This window comes from Girardinichthys multiradiatus, chromosome 2 (assembly GCF_021462225.1).
Source record: "Girardinichthys multiradiatus isolate DD_20200921_A chromosome 2, DD_fGirMul_XY1, whole genome shotgun sequence".
NCBI classification, from domain to species: domain Eukaryota; kingdom Metazoa; phylum Chordata; class Actinopteri; order Cyprinodontiformes; family Goodeidae; genus Girardinichthys; species Girardinichthys multiradiatus.
Window position 1 is genome coordinate 13,461,928 of NC_061795.1, and position 17,672 is coordinate 13,479,599.

A 17,672-nucleotide genomic window follows, 5' to 3' on the forward strand; every position below is an offset into this window, starting at 1 on the left:
AGTCCGGCGCCTCAGGAGGGTGAAGCAGTGCTTCGCCAACACTGTTTACAATGAGGGTGGGAGGCTGCTGACCTCGATTGGGGACATTATTGGGGGGTCGAAGGAGTACTTCGAGGATCTCCTCAATCCTGCCATCATGCATTCCCTGGTGGAAGAGGCTGGGGACTCGGGGTTAGACCCTTTCATCACCATGGCTGAAGTCACTGAGGTGGTTAAAATGCTCTGCAGTGATAGGGCTTCGGGGGTGGATGAGATCCGCCCTGAATACCTCAAGTCTCTGGATGTTGTGGGGCTGTCATGGTTGACACGACTCTACGACATTGCGTGGCGGTCAGGGACAATGCCTGTTGACTGGCACACTGGGGTGGCGGTCCTCCTTCATAAGAAAGGTAACTGGAGGGTGTGTTCTAACTACAGGGGGATCACAATCTTCAGCCTCCCTGGTAAGGCCTACGCCAGAGTATTGGAGAGGTGATTCCAGCCGATAGTCGAACCTCGGCTTCAGGAGGAGCAGTGTGGTTTTCGTCCCGGCCGTGGAACACTGGACCAGCTCTATACCCTCTACAGGGTGCTCGAGGGTTCATGGGAGTTTGCCCAACCGGTTCACATGTGTTTTGTGGACCTGGAGAAGGCATTCGACTGTGTCCCTCGTGATGCCCTGTGGGGGGTGCTCCAGGAGTATGGAATCGGGGGCCCTTTATTAGGGGCCATCCGGTCCCTGTACGAGCGGAGCAGGAGTTTGGTCCGCATTGCTGGCACTAAGTCGGACCTGTTCCCAGTGCATGTTGGACTCCGGCAGGGCTGCCCTTTGTCACCGGTCTTGTTCATAACTTTTATGGACAGAATTTCTAGACGCAGCCAAGGGCCGGAGGGGGTCTGGTTTGGGGACCAGTGGATTTTGTCTCTTCTTTTTGCGGATGACGTGGTCTTGCTGGCCCCCTCTAGCCAAGACCTGCAGCATGCGCTGTGGCGGTTCGCAGCCGAGTGTGAAGCGGCTGGGATGAGGATCAGCTCCTCCAAGTCCGAGGCCATGGTACTTGACCGGAAAAGGGTGGCTTGTCCTCTTCAGGTTGGAGGGGAGTTCCTGCCTCAAGTGGAGGAGTTTAAGTATCTCGGGGTCTTGTTCACGAGTGAGGGAAGAATGGAGCGGGAGATCAACAGACGGATCGGTGCAGCTGCCACAGTAATGGGGGCGCTGTGCCGGTCCGTTGTGGTGAAGAGAGAGCTGAGCCGAAAAGCAAAGCTCTCAATTTACCGGTCGGTCTACGTTCCTACCCTCACCTATGGCCATGAACTTTGGGTCATGACCGAAAGAACGAGATCCCGGATACAAGCGGCTGAAATGAGCTTCCTCCGTAGGGTGGCCGGGCACTCCCTTAGAGATAGGGTGAGGAGCTCGGCCATCCGGGAGGGGCTCGGAGTAGAGCCGCTGCTCCTCCAATTCGAGAGGAGCCAGTTGAGGTGGCTTGGGCATCTATACCGGATACCTCCTGGACGCCTTCCTCGGGAGATGTTCCAGGCACGTCCCACTGGAAGGAGGCCGAGGGGACAGCCCAGGACACGCTGGAGGGACTTTGTCGGTCCCGGTCCCGGATAAAGCGGAAGACGACGAGTACGAGTACCAGTATACACTATCGGTCAAAAGTTTTAGAAAGCCTTTCTCATCTAATGGTTTTCTTTATTATTTTTTTTTTTACTATTTACATTGTACATAGATTCTCACTGAGGGCATCAAAACAGTGAATGAACATTTATGGAATTATGTAGCAAACAAAAAATTGTAAAAGAACTTTAAATATGTTATTTTTTAGTTTGCTTAAAGTAGCCGCCCTTTGTTGTGATGCCTTTGTTATGGATGTATGATTCTGTGGGCTAATCATCTCTTTGCTGCCCTGATTAAATATATGTGCCCTTGTTGCTTATCTGCAGGACCTCTCACTGCTACAGCATACACAACATAACAGTTTATATCACATAAGACGCAACACATAGTCAAAGATAAACTGATACAAGAGGATGACCCCCTTTAGCAGGGTTAAGAACAGGCATAGATAAATGCAGGACTCACGCACCATGCTTTGCTCCTCTCGGTTCATCCCTAAGATGGGCTGAGGGGAGCCCGGTACCGAAGGTGAATGTCACTCAGTATTTGTTCAAGAGAACCAAAACCCCCATTTTTACGACACCTTAAATATTAACCTTTGGCTGTCTCTCAACAAACCTATGAGAAGTTCTTTCAAGACTCTTTGTAAAACTATTTCAGATAGCTATTTTAAGGAGTTATTTCACACTTTGTTTACTACATAATTCCATGTGTGAATTCCAAGTAGTAGGTAAAGGTCTGACAGAAAATTAGGCTTATTAAGAAACTTTCTTGATAGCAGTGCGAAGTGAAGAAAAGCCTTTACTCACCCTGTCAGCCCACCAAATATCTCTGTCACATAAGAGTAGTCGCCTCCAGATTTGGGAATGGTGACACCCAACTCAGCGTAGCACATTGAGCCTAGAGCGGCGACACAGCCTCCTAGTACCCACACCACCAAAGCCAAACCCACCGAACCAGTGTGCTCCAGGACCCCTTTTGGAGAGATAAAGATCCCAGAGCCAATGATGTTTCCTGAAGAGAAGATGAAAGTCAATGTAGCAAGCCCATAAGGGTACGTTTTCCTGATTGTAGTGAATTCTGCATAATCCTGGATCTCCTAATTAAGTAGGCCAAGTAAAAAAATCTTTTTTAATGGAAATAGTATTTTTTAAAAGCTATTTTGAGTTTTTGGTTTCTGTATAGTTTATAATTAAAAGGGTTAACTCACAACTCTGTAACTGGGATTTTGACTATGAACAACAAGTATATGCCCCTCAAGGATATGCACTTAGTTCTTTGCTCTTTACACTGCAGAAACATTACTGGCAAAATCAACACAAATCAGATCTTAAATAATACTGACAACAAAGGTCAAAGTTTTCAATAACAAGAAAGAGTATCAGAGTGAGTACAGTAAAGCTGGTGTGGGGGCAACAACCTATACCTTAATCTTAACCAAAATTAAACAGGAAATGAAATCAAATCTGAAAATATTGATGAAGTATATGAATATAATTTAGTGAAACACTTCCATAAAACGTAACAGGGACCAGTTACTCTGACCTACGACTTAAATAACCCGGTTTTATAATTTCTCTCAATAACTGGCGAAGGGTGGAATATGAAGAAATGCTGGAAGACTTTGTGGAAGTAATGGATATTCAGCCATACCACTACGAACCTGAACTGACAGCTGGATTAGAATCAAGTGAAAACTCTTCAGATATGGATTTAGATTATGATTATGATGAGAAGTGTCGTGGCTCACAAAATGGTGATGAAATGAAATGGTGAGAACCAATTGCCTCTAGATCCTTGTACAATGTGTGGATTAAATGCATTAATAGGACTTATTATTTTGGTATTATGAAGAACAATGCTACTATTTTACATAAATTTGGATATGGGCCATTAGCATGGCACAGCTAATAGATTTGTGCTTCAGGTATGCTCCTCATTTTGTCAGCTCGTTCCCTGTGGTGATGTCCACCTCTCCATCTTCATGTCTTTCAAAAATAAAAACAGTCAGGACAGCCAGTGGTAAATGCTCCTGCCTCTTCATTAATGATGGCCTCATTTGTGAAGTTGTGGCTACACAGATTGTCCCCTGAGTTTTGATAGGGAATCTCATGCCAGACCTTACATATTCAAATCAGTTGAAGTTCAAACAATGCTTCACCTACAATAATCCATTCGCTATTGACTCGCTGCATGCAACTTATCCTTGGTGGCACTAGTTACATCCCACATCTGAGTGGTTATAGAAAATGCCTAACACCGACAGAGTTTTTTCAATATTTAATTCTCAAAATCAATTTGTCACCAGTTCTTTTAATTAGCATAATTTACAATAAGAATATTTGATTATTTTCTTTCAATTTATGCTAGCTTGAAAACAATTTTCATATCCCCTTTAAGATCTGCTTGTGAACTTCAGGTAAACTGAGGATCTCACTGTAGCAAGCGGACTGTTTACCCCAACCAAAGACTGTTTGATCTCTTGCAATCCTGAAAAACCTGACAGTTAGGATTTCCATTTTACCATTTTCTCAGTGTCAGAATAAGAGATATTTTGGCAGCATTATATTACTATGGGTGCCCGCAGGAGGGACTGGTGCATTTCAAAAAATAAATAACATTACGAGGAACATTATGTGAAAATAATGAAGCAATGTCTCAAGACATATGCCAGGTAGATATAAAGCTTGGGAGCACAAGCTTCTTCAAAATGAACAATACCCCTAAGCATACTGCCAAATTAGTTGCAACATGACTTAAAGTTAAGTCAATGATTTGGAGTGGCCATCAAAGAACCTAAATTTTAATTCCACAAGTAAATTGAGGGTGAAGCCAAATAGGTTTGTGCAAGCGAGGCGGCAAAGAAACCTGACTCAGTTACACCAGTTCCGTCAGGCTGAATGGGCCAAAATTCAATCAAGCTATTGTAAAAAATTAAAAGAAGGATAGCCGAAAGTGTTGACCTAAGTCATTCACTTCTACTAATTAATAAAGAATTGTATGTCAACTTCTAAATTTGAAGAAAAATCTCAAAGAAATTACCTAACAGAGCACTTTGTTCTCAGACTGCAGGTTTACTGGTGGTTCCTAGAAGTATAATGCAAGGCAGATCCTTTAGTTATCAGGCTCCTCTCCTATAGAACCAATGTCCGGTTTTTGTCTGTGAGGCAGACACCCTGTCTGCATTTAAGACTAAGCTTAAAACATTATATATATATATATATATATATATATATATATATACACACACACATATACATATATATGAAACACCTGGTTTTAGACCACAATAATTTATTAGTATGGTGTAGGGCCTCCTTTTGCGGCCAATACAGCATCAATTCATCTTGGGAATAACATATACAAGTCCTGCACAGTGGTCATAGGGATTTTAAGCTATTCTTCTTGCAGGATAGTGGCCAGGTCACTACGTGATACTGGTGGAGGAAAACGTTTCCTGACTCGCTCCTCCAAAACACCCCGAAGTGGCTCAATAATATTTAGATCTGGTGACTGTGCAGGCCATGGGAGATGTTCAACTTAACTTTCATGTTCATCAAACCAATCTTTCACCAGTCTTGCTGTGTGTATCGGTGCATCGTCATCCTGATACACGGCACCACCTTCAGGATACAATGTTTGAACCACTGGATGCACATGGTCCTCAAGAATGGTTCGGTAGTCCTTGGCCGTGACGCGCCCATCTAGCACAAGTATTGGGCCAAGGGAATGCCATAATATGGCAGCCCAAACCATCACTGATCCACCCCCATGCTTCACTCTGGGCATGCAACAGTCTGGGTGGTATGCTTCTTTGAAGCTTCTCTACACCGTAACTCTCACGGATGTGAGGAAAACAGTAAAGGTGGACTCATAACAATACATGTTTCACATTGTCCACAGCCCAAGATTTGCGCTCCTTGCACCATTGAAACCGACGTTTGGCATTGGCATAAGTGACCAAAGGTTTGGCTATAACAGCCCGGCCATGTATATTAACTCTGTGGAGCTCCCGACGGACAGTTCTGGTGGAAACAGGAGAGTTGAGGTGCACATTTAATTCTGCCGTGATTTGGGCAGCCGTGGTTTTATGTTTTTTGGATACAATCCGGGTTAGCACCCGAACATCCCTTTCAGACAGCTTCCTCTTGCGTCCACTGTTAATCCTGTTGGATGTGGTTCGTCCTTCTTGGTGGTATGCTGACATTACCCTGGATACCGTGGCTCTTGATACATCACAAAGACTTGCTGTCTTGGTCACAGATGTGCCAGCAAGACGTGCACCAACAATTTGTCCTCTTTTGAACTCTGGTATAACATTATTCTGATGATAAGTTATAAGCTTCTTTTGTTAGCCCCAACTGCTAAGAACATGTGCTTGCCCAATATGAGTTAGCTAAAGATCATTTAACCAAAACAGTGGTTTATTTTACTAAACTTCATAACTAAGTAAACACCATTAAGACACATTTATCCAGAAATATTTGGTTCTTTTTCAAAATAATATTTCCCTAAATATTATTTTGCATAAGAAGTACAAGTACGAGTATTTCTTTAAATATTATTTTAATAAATAAGGGCAGCTAATTAAACACTGTTGAGAATTAGTCATGCAGAAGGATGGTTTTATTCAGCAAATCATTCTTTAAAATATTAATTTGCAAAATATTAATTTATGAAAATAATGTTTTAGCTGATCTTGCATTGTGAATGGTTGTTTGAAGGTACACCAATTATTGCCTAAGTTAGTTCCAAGACTAATGTAATTTAATTTCCAGATTCTTCAAGATAATCCTTTGTTCTCAAACAAAAATATTCAATTCAATTCAAAAATACTTTATTAATCCCAAAGGGAAATTAAATGTTGTTATAGCTCATATTATGAAGGTTTCCTCAAAGAGCCGTTGTAGATGCTGATGGCTGTGGACAGGAAGGATCTCCTGTAGCGCTCCTTCTTACAGCAGATCTGAAGAAGCCTCTGACTGAAGACACTCTGTTGTGGTAGGACAGTCTCATGAAGAGGATGCTCAGGGTTCTCCATAATGTTCTTCAACATGTATGGTAATATTGCATTACTCGTTCGGTCATGGTTTTCAATCATCGTTTATCAACTTGTTTATATTGTACGTAGCCCAGTAGTCTTCCTTATTCTTTCATTACGTTTGGTAGTTTAGTTGGGTCGTTTTAGCATAGTAAAGAGTTTGTTGATTGAAATATGTTTGAATTTGAGTTTACTTATTTTTGTTAATAAATTCTTGTATTTTAAGAAATTGATGAATTCATTCTGTGTGTGTACAGAGTTTTGCTGTTCAATAATGCTAGAGCTTGGCTCATCCCTTTTAATTTTGTCCTAATACCATCGCCTTACTGAGCTGGTATTCACAGGACAACTCTTAACAGACAGAATTATTATTTAATAAAATATTAAAGTGTCAATATCAAATATCAAATAATATATTCATATTTATAATCACAACATTTTGGCATCCCTGGGTGGGCTTTATTATGAACAGCTTGCACTGTACATATATGAGAATGAATAAACCACATCTGCACATTATTGATGCACTGAGTGATGAGCTTAAAATCAGCTGTCACTGGTCACGTTAGGACTCAAAACATCAGAGTTCTAACATCAGATGTCACTGATTATATTTAAGAGAACAGTATAACTTGTGACATTTCTGGAGTTCACAATTTTAGACATTTGTCAAAGTTAATAACTCCAGCAACAAGCATATCCGCTACATATGCAACATTTTTAATGTTTTGACTCAGTCTGTTTTTTTCTGTGTAAGCAATAACTTGAGACTTGGTTTAACTTCTGTTAACCTCACTGTCCAGACAGTTGCTGCACATCTGTATCCAGAGGTTGTGTTTTGTGTGAGACCACAATTTGAAATTGAATTATGTTTGCAGTTAATTTTAGGATCTGACCTAAGATTTATGATCCCTGTATCCAACTTTATAGTTTGTTTTATGTTCTGAAAGAACAGGATTTATTGCCAGATTAAATCCCAAATTTAATCTAGTTTGAGTCCCTTGCTAATGACATAGAAGTTTTTGATACAGGGAGTCATGAATCAAATATTGATGCTTACCTGCTTGAGATTGAACATTGTCTTCTCGACTTGTGTTTTCAGTCTTCTCGTGAGAAGATGAGACTTATTTGGAAAACAACAGCTAAAAGTGTTCATGTGTTCTTAAAAACTCTTCCTCCAGAAATTAGTGACAGCTAATTATCTCTTTGTCAAGCTTTAACAGAGGAGTATTCTGTTAACAGAGATGAAGCCACTGCCACTATTGATGCTTTGGCAGTTCTGCAAAAAGAGGATGAACCCCCCCAGAGAATATTTCCACCGTTTGAAGACTGCTTACTTTCATGTATGTTATGCTCCAGATCTTGAAGAAAACCACACTTTTAAGTCTTTGCTTCTTCACAACCTCCATGTAAGCGTGCAGTATGATGTGACCTTGCATTGCATAACGGAGAATCTCTCCATGCATGAGATTCGAAGATATGCGCAGCTTGTGTGGGAAACATGTGTCTGTTCAGACAGAGCAGGAAAAGGCAAAGTTAGAGTGTTAAACATTCAAACTGAGAACAGTCCTAAGAAGAGGCACAAAGTCAGTCCCCAAGTGATGCAACAGAACCAAGTGTGTGGTAGCTGGTGTCAGCCAAAACCCAAGCCACCAAACCACCTTTTCACAGTGCAACATCGAAGTGTAAGGTTGGTGGTAAAGAGTGGAGCCACTCCAAAGATGTCATAACAAAGGAGGAGTATAAGATGATCTGCAGGTGCGTTATGACTGAGGTAACGACATTCCTAAAAAACATTGTGAGCCGTTGCAGTCCAGAATCAACCCTGTAAAATGTATCAAACAAGGTATGAAGATGATAAATAATTTCCACTACCCTATATTCTGTTTTAATATTTTCTTTCTTATGATTTGAACTTGAGAAATTAAGGTTTTAAAAGCAGTAATATGATGGTGTGAATATTATTAAAAGATTTTTTTTTTTTTCCTTTACATTTTATTAGTGTTAGTCTCTGCCCCAACCTGCCTCACTCCTGTCCAAACACTAACCTCTGAACCGAAAATGAACTGTTGAACTCTGCCTACCTACAGGAACCAGTGACTCTTTTCACATGGCTGAGGACTGATGGTTAGCCCCAAAGACTGAACTTCATCTCATTCTTCGGAACTAACGGGGGGAATGTTGGGACCCCAGCCATGGGTTACAACATTAAAAGCCAGTAAGAACGTTTCTGGAACTTTCAAAATAAATCGCATTAACCTACTTCCAGCACAGCCAGGAACAAGAGTAACAGGGGATGTCCCGTGAATAAAAACCCCACTTTGCAACATATGCCCATTTCCACTGGCTCTATTTGGCCCTACTTGACTCCACTTGGCTCGCTTTGCGAGCGTTTCCATTTTTCTGTACCGGTACCTGATTTTTTGGTCCCTGCTCCTGAGCAGGTACGACCGGGGCTGAGTAGGGACTACATGTGACGTGACCAGACTGCTTTTCACTGATTGGCCGTGGGAGGAGGAGAAATGAGAAGGTTTTCGTTTAGACAGTGCAGGGAAAAGTTAATAAAACTCAAGAGCAACTACAATAATATTAAGGACCCATAGGCGGGGGGGATAGGGGGGTTATCACCCCCTCCCCCCATAGTCTGATCCAATCATTATAACAACCCAATAAATTCACATCATTTTGATTTACAAAAAACATCTAACATGAATAACATCTTAATTTTCTTTATTCATTATCAATTTTGGGAACAACAGTAGCATGTTTAATCATCTGGTAATATAACCCCCCTTCTCCCTGCAAAAACTTGGTATCGCCCAATCTACTTTCTCTACCAAGCAGCGGCGTTCACCATTTACTTGTGGATGCAGCTGCTGGGCAGCAAGTGTGAGAATGAAAAGAGCGCATAACAGTGGACAACGATTTTGCATTGTTGGTTGACAACACCCCGTTGTAAAAAGCGGAGAAATCCCAATGAGGTAAATCTATGTGTTAAGTTAGCTGATAACTCCGATAGAGCTGCTAGGGTTAGGGTTAGAAAACTTAAAGCAAGGTAAAATTCTTCCTTTCAAAAATGGTTTCTTTGATTCACAACAATTTACATTGAATCAAAACCCAGCCAAGGCAGAGAACTGGTACAAAATGTCCTATATTAGTAAATCTCTAAGGTACTTATAAACTACAGTACTGTCAATGAAAATTAGTTATTTAGGGCCAAGGCTAAATCCCCCAATGTTTTAAGATCCAAAAAAACACCACTGGTGGGTCCTCCACCTCATAATTTAATTTGTTCAGTGATGGAGCTCTTAGCTGGAATTATTCAGTATGTGGATTAATTTCCTCATTTAAAGGAACTGAACTACAAATAATCTGTTTCTGACCCCCAAAACACCAAATTGCAGCATTAATGGATATAAGGGTGCTCTTTTTCCACAGAGAAGACTGGACAGGTATTTTTCTGAGTTTATCGTGATAAAGTTTGTCATTGGTGGAGAAATAGCTTCTCTATGTATATCATTCTCCCATTGCCGCTGTTAACACACCTCTGGTGCTGAATTTTCAAAGACATGGCACATTTTGGTACAGTGGTGCAGAAATAAACTTTCTATAACCCAGTTTTCTAACACAATGCCTTCCAACTTTTTGGTGAGACATTTGAATTGAGCTGTTTTTATATCAGAATGGAGCAAGAGGGAGCAAGAAAGAGACAACAGACAAAGTGCAGAAGCTGGGAAGACAGTGGTAGCAGTAGGCAGCCCAGGGTCAGATGACCAAAGAGAAACAGACAAAGGACAGGGATATTCAGCACAGGAAACAAAGATGACCAGGTAACAGACCTAAAAAATTATTTGTGCATGTAAACACACTGCCAGAACACCAAACTAATATGTATTTGTTTGTGTGGTTTCCTCACAGAGGGACACATGATGAGGGCAGCTGTCAGGAAAATGAACAGGTGGGAATGCTAGGAAACAATGACAGGTTTTTAGATTTAGTTATTAAACAATATAAAAAATGTTTATGGTAAATACAATACAATCATTTAATAGATTGTTATTTCAGAGAGTGACAAGTTTACTCAACATGTTTACCACAGGGCCTCTAGCCACATGTCAAAGACCAGTTGAACACAGAGAACAGGGAGAAAGAAGGACTTCATGCCTTAGACATCATCACCTGCACAAGGCCTGTGCGACCTAATCCCAAGTTCATAGTAGTGCAGAAACGAGCCAATTGTGTGTTGTCTTTTCAACAAAAATGGTTCACATGTTTTCCTTGGTTGCATTACAGCGCTACTTTACAAGGGGTCTTATGTTTTCACTGTGCCCAACTTTATCTGAATCAGTCATCATTTGCAAGCAAATATGATCCTGCCTTTGTGAGTGTAGGCTTTAGAAATTGGAAAAAGGCTATTGAGAAGTTCTCAGGACATCCAAAACTCAACTGCACATCCATGCAATTAATGTCTATGCCCAAAAAGGTAACACTAGCTTCACAGCTTTCTTCAGCTGTTTCCAGACAACAGGAGGAAGCCAGGCATGGCTTGTCGAAGATTGTGGGCTCAATCACATGTTTAGCTCAGCTAGGTTTAGCTCAACAAGGACATCTAGAAGATTAGAGTAATCTATCTCAACATCTCAAAGAAAAAGCAGAAGATGACCCTGTTCTTCAGAAATGGTTAGATACACACAAGCAGGATTACACAAGTCCTCTCATTCAAAACGCAATATTAGGCATAATGAGTAATGAAATTACAAGAGAAATAGCTCAGACTATTTGATGCCTCCCTGTTAAACAGTTTGCCTTAATTTTTGATGGGACACAAGACATATCAGGTCAAGAGCAATAATCTGTATGTCTTCGTTATGTGGATCATGACCTGAATCCTAATGAGGAATTTAGCTCTGTATGTGCACTGTGTGAATTTGGTAGCACAGTAGGCATGTACAACTAGAGTTGTACGAGATGCCCTTGACTGGGTTCATCAGTTGGGAGTTTTGTGGAGACAGTCTGGCAAATCAAATTCAAACAGCTGTTTCATTAGATAGCGATATCTGAGCATGCAACCGTTACTACCCTGAAACCACTGTGTGCAACTAGGTGGACTGTTAGACACAGTGCCATACAATCTGTTCTAACACAGGATGATTCCATCCTTACTGCCTTAGAAGAAATGTTAGGGGGTGACTCCCACTGCAGCCACTGAAAATGGTCTTTTTCAGCAGTTTATGAAAGGCAGCACTGTACTTGGCCTTGTGATGGCAGAAGGGGTCATTGGAGAGTTAGAATGTCTCAACAGTTCTCTTCAGAGAAGGACACAGACTGTTTCTGGTATGCAGGCCGCTGTTTGTAAAGTTCAGTCTACTCTCAATAGCAAGAGAAGGGATGAGGTCTTCCAAAGCCTTTTTGAGAAGGCATCTGCAACTGTGAAGTCTTTAGACTTAGAACCTATAACATTGCCAAGAGTTCAAAAACCACCAAAGTGCTTCAGTGGAGACTAGTTTCAGTCCTAAAACCCCTATGGAACACTACAGAGTTGAGCTTTTAAGGGACTGGACTGTGTTCACACACAGCTTGCTGAACGTTTCCAGTAGGGTGGTCTTCTTACCCTGCAGAAGCTGGAGAACACCTTGCTTTCTGGAGTTACTGATCCCATGGTTCATGACTACACAGAAATGAATGCCCAGCTGCTGGAAATCCAGCTACCCACGTTCAAACATAGTTACATGTACAGTTCCTGTAGGGAAGCCACAAACATTCTCAAAGGTTTGCCATTGCCATTGAAATTGAAACTCTGGTGAGGTTACGCCTTGTTGGTAGCAGTCTCTTCCTCTGAGGCAAAGAGGAGCTTTAGTGCTCTTAGACAATTAAAGACTTGGTTAGGCACAACTATGAAAAAGCAATGGCTGAACCATGTTGCAGTGTGTCACATACATCAGGACAAATTAGACTTCTTAACTAAGAAGTCAGTGTGTACACAGGTTATTTCTTCTACACCGAGACGCAAACAGGTGTTTGGTGCTTTTACTTGAACAGCCCACGATAGCTGGAGTCTGATACCTTAATGTAACATATAAAGACAAGCCTACTTTTGTATTGACATGGTTTTGTTTGTTCAGAATCAAGGAGTAATGTGCACTTCAAGTTTGCCAATGTATTCTTTGATGTATTGAGTGTTATGAACTGTGGATAAAATAGTTTATTGGTGTCAATACAGTGATGCAATTAATTTATCTTGTGTTTTTGACTTTCTTTCATAGATAATGGCTGCACTCACAAAGTGAATGATTTGAAGCTGCCACAGTCTTGAAGTGCCCTTATATTATATATTATTATATAAATGAAGTACACAACTCCAACTCTCTTGTTGTCTTTAGGTAATTTTGACCTGATTTCAAAATTTGCAATGTCATATATGTGCACTTTAGCATAATTGCTGAAAATGACATGAAGTTGTTTTAGTCTGCTCTTTTTTAATCACTAATGGCTGGATTTGTGGAATTATGTCGTAATTTCTCCAAAAATTGAGGTGACTGTAGCTCAGTAGGAAGAGTAGTCGTCTTGCAATCAGAAGGTTGTGGGTTTGATTCCAGCTTCCTCCATATGTCAATGTGCCCCTGGCAAGGCACTTAACCTCAAGTTGCCTACCGATCTGCGTATCGGTGTATGAATGTGTGAGTGCGATTGGGTGAATGTGGCTCTAGTGTTAAGCGCTTTGAGCGGTGTGTATGACTGGAAAAGCGCTATATAAGTTCAGTCAATTTAATTTAATTTAGAAATGTAGGTGTGTCATATAATAGATTCTAAAAGTGCAAAATATTTGTTACTGTCAGAAAAAATGCTTTTCTTAATTGTTGAAGGTGCAGAATAAATACTAAGTAAGTTAAATAAGTGTTTCCAAGCGCTTTGTTGGGTGGGGGAGGGGGTTCAAAACGGTTTCTAATGTTTCTGCCACCTCTTCATTACAGTCAGGTCTCATTTAAAATAATAGGCAATCCCCAAATAGCCAGGATCACAAAGGTCATAACATATGATGGCTACTATAATCTGTGACCTTATTGTACAGGCCTAATAATAATATGAGAGTTGAATACAATGTTTTGCTAGAGTTCTGGCACCTCCTCACTACAATCTAGACTCGCTTAAAATAATGTGACCCTTAAATAGCCAGGATAACACAGGTCACAGATTATGAGGGGTATCATAACTTATGACCTGTCAAATATTATTTTACATGCATCTAGATAGTGAGGAGGTGGGATAACTCTAGCAAAACATTGTATTCAACTCTCACATAATTATTAGGCCTGTAGACCGCATCACCGTGGCTACAGCAGTAACGTACAGTTTGGCCAGCCCGGCAGAACGATCTGCCCCCACAGCTACAGAGGTTATCTGCAAGTTAACCCTTTGTGTGGAGAACTTAGCTATATTAGTGCTAGCAGATTATCTGTTCAGCACATGTGCTCAGTTTATGTGTTCTGTGTTTGTGTTTTTAAAGTTAAGACAAACTTTATTTAAAGGGTGATTTTGAACACAGAATGCCAGCCATAATGCGTCATCCACGCTTATGCATTTTAACCCTTTTATTAGTGGTATTTTATCTAGGAAATAATATTTCCCTAAATATTATTTTATTAAACTTGATAACTAAGTAAACACCATTAAGCCCCATTTTTCCAGAAATATTTGGTTCTTATTCAAAATAATATTTCCTTAAATTTTATTTAACTATTTCCTTAATAATATTTCTTTAAATATTATTTTAATAAATAAAAGGCAGCTAATTAAACACTGTTGAGAATGGTCATCCAGAAGGTTGGTTTTATTCAGCAAATCATTCTTTAAAATATTATTTTATTAAAATAATGTTTTATCTGATCTTGCATTGTGAATGGTTGTCTAAAGGTATACCAATTATTGCCTAAGTTAGTTCCAAGACTAATGTAACTTCATTCCCAGATTCTTCAAGATAATCCTTGGTTCACAAACATAAATAATATTGTATGGTAATGTTGCATCACTCTTTCGGTCATGGTTTTCAACCATCTTTGATCAACTTGTTTATATTGTACATAGCCCATTAGTCTTCGTTATTCTTTAATTATGCTTGGTAGTTGGATTTTTTAGCATAGTAAATAGTTTTTTGATTGAAATATGTTTGACTATGAGTTGACTTATTTTTGTTAATAAATTCTTTTAAGAAATTGTGTGAATTCATTCTGTGTGTATACAGAGTTTTTCTGTTCAGTAATGCTAGAACTTGGCTCATCCCTTTCAATTTTGTCCCAGTACCACCACCTTATTGGGCTGGTATTCACAGGACAACCCTTAACAGGCCAAAATTTTATTTAAGAAAATATTAAAGTATTATTATTAAATACTAAATAATACATTCATAATCACAGCATATGTATATATATGTTTAGTACTCATACCCATTGAAGTGTTCCACATATTGTCACATTACAACCACAAACAAATACATTTTCTGTGAAAGACCAACACAAAGTGGTATACAGTTGCCAAGTGGAACAAAAATTATACATTATTTTTTATTTATTTTACAAATAAAAAGCTGAAAAGGGCATTGTGCAAAAGTACTCCCCCCTGAGTCAATACTTTGTGGAACCACCTTTTGCTGCAATCACAGATGCAAGTCTTTTAGGGTATGTCTCTAGCAGGTTTGCACGTCTAGTGACTGCAATTTTTGCCCATTCTTCTTTGTAAAACAGCTCAAGCTCAGTCAGATTAGATGGAGAGTGTCTGTGAACAGCAGTTTTCAGATCTTTCATAGATTGTTGATTGGGTTTAGGTCTGGCTATTCTAACACATGAATATATTTTGTTTTAAAATCATGCCATTATAGCCATGGCTTTATGTGTAGGGTTGTTGTCCTGCTGGAAGATGAACCTCCCCCCAGTCCCAGTCTTTTGCAGATTTTCAAACAGATTTTCTTCCAAGATTGCCCTGTATTTGGCTCCATCCATCTTTCCATCAACTCTGCCCATCTTCCCCGTCCCTGCTGAAGAGAAGCACCCCTTCTTTTAATGGCTTTCTTCTTGACACTCTTCCATTAAATTTGTGCAGTGCACGACTAATAGTTGTCCTGTGAACAGATTCCCCCACCTGAGCTGTGGATCTGAGCTGCAGTTCGTCCAGAGTCACCATGGGCCTCTTGGCTGCATCTCTGATCAGTGCTCTCCTTGTTTAGGTGGCCTGTAGGTTTAGGTGGACAGCCTTGTTTTGGTAGGTTTCCAGTTGTGCCATACTCTTTCCATTTCCAGTTGATGGATTGAACAGAGCATCGTGAGATGTTCAAAGCTTGGGAAATCTTTTTATAGCCTAAGCCTGCTTTAAACGTCTCCACAACTTTATCCGTGACCTGTCTGGTGGGTTCCTTGGGCTTCATAATGCTGTTTGCTCCCTAATATTCTCTTAACCAACCTCTGAGGGGATCACAGAGCAGCTGTATTTGTACTGAAATTAGATTACGTACAGGTGGACTCTATTTAGTCATTAGCAATCATTAGGCAACTTCTGAAGGCAATTGGTTGCACTCTAAATAAAGGGGGCTGAATACTTTTGTACAACACACTTTTCAGTTTTTTATTTGTAAAATATTTTTTAAATCATGTGTAATTTTCTTTCCACAATTGTATACCACTTTGAGTTGGTCTTTCACATAAAATTCCAATAAAATATGTCTATGTCGGTGGTTGTAATGTGACAATATGTGGAAAAGTTCAAGCGGAGTATACAAGTCACTGTACATACTGGCTCATACTATGTGATGTGCCACTGTTTCTCCACCCCCCCTCCACATGGACTATCTTGTTTTAAAGTGTTTATGTTAAAGTTCCTGCATGTTCTTTATGACCAACACTGTTATCCGAGTCCCAATTAAACTTTATCTAAAGCTAAAACAAACAAGGAAAAATAAAGTTCTCTAAGAAGCATCAAACAGGCTGTTATAAAGCATCAGACTAACAGAGAAAAAGTTTTAGAGTAATAATATAAGAGGTGCAACTAAACTCACGCAGATTATTTTCCTGCCTCACCTATGATGATGGAGCAGGCACTCAGCAGCCCGATCTCCTTCTTCAGAGTCACCCTGTCTGGGATTTCCTTCGTCTTTTTCTTCTTTTTAAACTTTGTAGTGTGTTGATATGTCCAGGAGCAGATGTTATTGCAGTTCTGTCCATCCATATCTGCCTGATTTGATCTAATCCGATCTGAGTTTGTCTAAGTGCCAGTTCTCCCAGAGCTCCTGTCCTCTCCTTTCCTGGCTGTCCTTTCTTCACTCCTCATTCATACATATTCAATGGCTGAGCTTGCGCAACAACCAGCTCCTCTCCAGGGTAGAATGTTAAATACCCAGAACCCACAATGATACATTCAGGGACCCCAGGATGCACCATCCCAAGCCACTTTTAATCCATATCTTGAGTTTCCACTGAAAATGGTAAGGTACTGAACTAGAGTGATCATGTTCACATGAGACCTGTGAATGACCCTCAGAAAGCCTGGGTAACTACAGTACTAATCAAGACCACTTCAAAAGCTCAGACAGAAAAGTCTGGCTGCCAGCAATTAGGGTTAGGGTTATTAATTCCATATCAAACCCAAACTTTCAGGGCTAAAATGAACAACTCAGGTTAAATATTCATTGCAATATTCATTTCAGGTATAAAGACTTCAGTGCTGTTCTCTATCATACTAAAAAAAAAAAAGAACATTTCCCACCAATACAGTCATCCTTCTTTGAACTAACAGTTACAAGGCTTCCATAAATGAAGTCTGTCAGTTTATTGATCTGTTTCAGTTGACAATCAACTGTTTCTGTAGCAGCAACCACAGCCTCCCAGGTTAGGAACGGAGCTCTTGCTTCTTTAAGATCTTATTTACTGCCTCGCCACGCAGTGTAGTACTTTGGTGCAATTGATGGAGCATATATAAAATTCATGGTCATCTTGTCAAGATGCAGTATTTTTTCAGTTCCTCTGCACCCTGGTCTCACATGAC

At 40.2% G+C, this 17,672-nt stretch overlaps 1 protein-coding gene across 3 annotated transcripts in view; it reads right to left on the bottom strand.

Annotated features, from left to right (window-relative positions):
- Nucleotides 1-16,954, bottom strand: part of slc7a10b (solute carrier family 7 member 10b) — a 121,570-nt gene extending 104,616 nt beyond the window's left edge. For all 3 annotated transcript variants that reach the window (XM_047384806.1, XM_047384787.1, XM_047384797.1), the window contains exons 1-2: nt 16,709-16,954; nt 2,413-2,617 (exon numbers count right to left, since the gene is read on the bottom strand). In XM_047384806.1, coding sequence (XP_047240762.1) covers nt 2,413-2,617; nt 16,709-16,856 — 353 coding nt within the window. In that variant the 5' untranslated portion in view covers nt 16,857-16,954. The remainder of the gene's footprint in view (nt 1-2,412; nt 2,618-16,708) is intronic.
- Between the last annotated feature and the right edge of the window lie 718 nt (nt 16,955-17,672).